At 40.2% G+C, this 3406-nt stretch overlaps 1 protein-coding gene across 1 annotated transcript in view; it reads left to right on the plus strand.

Moving 5' to 3' along the window:
• Positions 1–1490, plus strand: part of erp27 (endoplasmic reticulum protein 27) — a 4100-nt gene extending 2610 nt beyond the window's left edge. The window contains exons 5-7 of the mRNA XM_016509448.1: positions 22–147; positions 1138–1335; positions 1415–1490. Of these exons, the coding sequence (XP_016364934.1) occupies positions 22–147; positions 1138–1335; positions 1415–1459 (369 nt within the window). The 3' untranslated portion in view covers positions 1460–1490. The remainder of the gene's footprint in view (positions 1–21; positions 148–1137; positions 1336–1414) is intronic.
• The last annotated feature ends 1916 nt before the right edge of the window (positions 1491–3406 follow it).

The raw sequence follows: 3406 nt of genomic DNA on the forward strand, positions 1-3406 counted from the left end.
GTGAGTGTGTGTGTGTGTCAGACTGCAGTGGGTCTGTTCCAGTCTGTGGTGAAGACGCACCTGCTGCTGATGGCTGATAGAGGACACACTCACTCGGAGCTGCTGCAGCAGCGCTTCAGAGATCTCGCTCCAAAATACGCCGGCAAGGTATTAAACACGAGTCCATTTTACCTCATTTATCTGACGAGAAAGTGTTAATTAAGAGGATGATGGGGTGAAGTCTCACTGTTTCATTCTTTAATGTGATTAAGAGCTTTTGTCCTGATTACACAAGCGCTGCGCCCCACTGACCCTAATATTCCCACACATGCCAGATCCTTCCAGAACTTACAGAAATATTCCAGACTGTATGAGACTGCTAAAGGTTTTGATTGATTTGGGCAATATTTTAAATTTAAAGTGACTGTTCATTTACGGTACACTTTAAGACAATTATCACATGGAGTAATTGCAGTTTACAGTCAGATTAATGTTTATCTGACACAAAACAGCACTGCACAGATACATTCACACAAAATCTAACTAATAAAACTGCTATAAACTAAAACTCTAAATAACTAATATGAGAAAAAAACAGTAGAAACCCTCATAGAATTTGTAACTGTAGAAAGCCTGATTGTATTGGTTTTAATGGAAACTGTAATGTTCCCTGTGGGTCTCTACTGGTAGCTTGTTGCCTTCTGTTGTTAAAACCACTAAATCCTAATGGAATATGACCCACACACTACAGGACAGGGTTGCCAGGTCTTGTGTAAAACCAGCACAAAGGCCAGTCATAAACATATGCCTGTCCCATACCTCAAATACATATTTTATATTTTACAATCCCTGTTATGCGTTATACACAATTTCAACTATAACATCACTAGTAGTTCTCATAAACAGTTTTCATAATGGAGCTCCTCTTTCACAAAACTCATAATCTCGCACAGTTTAATCATTGGTAGATTGTAAAATATTTCAGTACAATGCATTTCAGTCGCTTACAGTTTCTGCAATATGTCAAACCTCTAAACCGTGAGGAAAAAATCAGCCACCAGCAAAGAGTTTACAAATAGCCCGATTCTGCAGGAGAACTGCGTATAATCATAGTTGTGATTTTCGAGCAGATGCTTGAATGTGTTTTGTGAAATGCAGATGTTGTTTGTGCTGGTAAACGGACAAGAGAAGTCGAACGCTCGCGTGCTGGAATACTTCGGCCTGAAGTCTGGTGATCTGCCGCGGATCGGCCTTTACGATGGAGACTTGGACAAGAAGTGGCTCCTGGCGGCGGGTGAAATCACTACTGAGCGCGTGCAGGACTTCTGTGACTCCTTCCTGGATGGAGAACTGCAGGTGAGGCCAGCGGAAGGAGCGCTGTTAACACACCGACATACTGACAGTCTATAAACTGAGTTTATTTTCTTTCCAACAGAAGCAGAAAGAGGAGGAGACACCCGAAGACAAGACTGAACTATAACACCATCCTATTCCTCATTAAAAATATTCAAATACAGTGGATCCTGTTTTTGAGTTCATCATGTTGGACCTGTGTGTGTGTGTGTGTGTGTGTCTGAGTGTGTGAGTGTGTGTGGGTGTGTGTGTGTGTGTGTGTGTGTGTGAGTGTGTGTGTGTGTGTGTGTGTGTGTGTCTGAGTGTGTGTGTGTGTGTGTGTGTGTGTGTCTCTGAAGGCTGTTAGTGTGGATATCTCTGGCATGTTGCTAAAGATACGAGAGTCACACTAAACATCTAAATGCAGCGGGTGCTCAGCAGCATCAGATCTCCTTCATCAGACGTCTGTCTGTCTGTCTGTCTGTCTGTTATCAGACGTGCTGGTCATGAATTCTCTTCATTTGCTTCTGCATGATCTTGATCTGCAGCTTTTGCGCTGGGCAAACTTGGGAAAGAGCTGCACACATAACATCCATCCACACAACACTGAAAATTATAAGGTGGATGGATGGTATTGAGCACTGCCGTATTTCTCTGAAGAACTTTCCACAGAGACACGTCCGCTGAACAAACCCAGCGGACTAAACAAAACCTAGACGTGGAAATTACACAGACCGGCCAGAACTAATTTCTCTGTGTATGATGTGCTCACACACACACACACACACACACAAACACACACACACTCTCTCTCTCATACACACACATACACACACACACACACACACACACAGAGGTTAAGACAGGACAGGTCACATCTCTGTGTTTTCCTCTGTCATTTCTATGTCTGTGAGAAAACATTCCTATGCAGTAATAAATACAGAGTGTGTTATGTATCATCAGCAGTTGAATCTGATTGGTCAAACAGTTCTGATACACACTGGGACAGTTTGTGTCGCTCCACTTCTGTGAGTTTGTTCCAAAGACAGACTGTCCATCTGTGTGTAGGAGATTTTACACTGACTCTTTCTACAAGTTACATACTTACACATGACACGTGACTGTCTTTATAAGTGAATCCTTTGACTCAATCATTGAATCATTGAATCATTCATTCAACTGATTTGTTCAAAAACATTGAATCATTCAGGAACAAAACAAGTGAGTAACTGAATCATTCATTCAACCTATTGGTTTGAAAACATAATTCTTGAAGGATATAAGTGAGTGATTGATTCTTTTATTAAACTAATTTCTTAAAGAGATAGTTCACACAAAAATGAAAATTCTGTCATCATTTACTCACTCTCATCTCGTCCAAACCTGTAGGATTTTTTTATTCGGTTGATCACAAAAGAAAATATTTTGTAGAATGTGTTTAACCAAACAGTTGACGGTAGCCATTGACTTCCATGGTATTTTTCTTCATGATATTGAAGTCAGTGGCTACCATCAGCTCTTTGGTTAAACACATTCTTCTTTTATGCTTAACAGAAGAAAAAAACTCATGTACGTTTGGAATGACATGAGGGTGAGTAAATGATGACGTGAATTTTCCCTTTTAAAAAACATTACATAATTGAGGAACAAAACAAATGAGTGAATCATTGAATCATTCAGTCAATTATTCAGAAACGCTGATTCATTGAGGAACAAAACAGTTTTTGTGTTGCAGCGGTTCTTCTGTGGCTTTATTTGTAACTATTTACATTGGCGGAGCAAAATCAGAGTATCAAAATCTTCTTGTTTATAGAAGAAAAAAAAAATCAAACAATCGTTCCTCCTCCATCCGTTGCTAAGCAACATAGCAAATCATTGATTGCATTAATGGAGAATGTGCACTGCTCACAACAGCTTCAAGCGAGGCTTATCGCTCTGTCTGTCTGTCTGTCTGTCTGTCTGTGTGTGTGTGTGTCTATCTGTCTGTCTGTCTGTCTGTCTGTGTGTGTTTGTGCAAATCCATGTCTACACCGGGTAATAACAACCTTGACTGCATAAATCAATGGATTTAAAATATGTATTGTATTAACTAACT

Source organism: Sinocyclocheilus rhinocerous, unplaced genomic scaffold, assembly GCF_001515625.1.
Source record: "Sinocyclocheilus rhinocerous isolate Xijiao unplaced genomic scaffold, SAMN03320098_v1.1 scaffold1615, whole genome shotgun sequence".
Lineage (NCBI taxonomy): Eukaryota > Metazoa > Chordata > Actinopteri > Cypriniformes > Cyprinidae > Sinocyclocheilus > Sinocyclocheilus rhinocerous.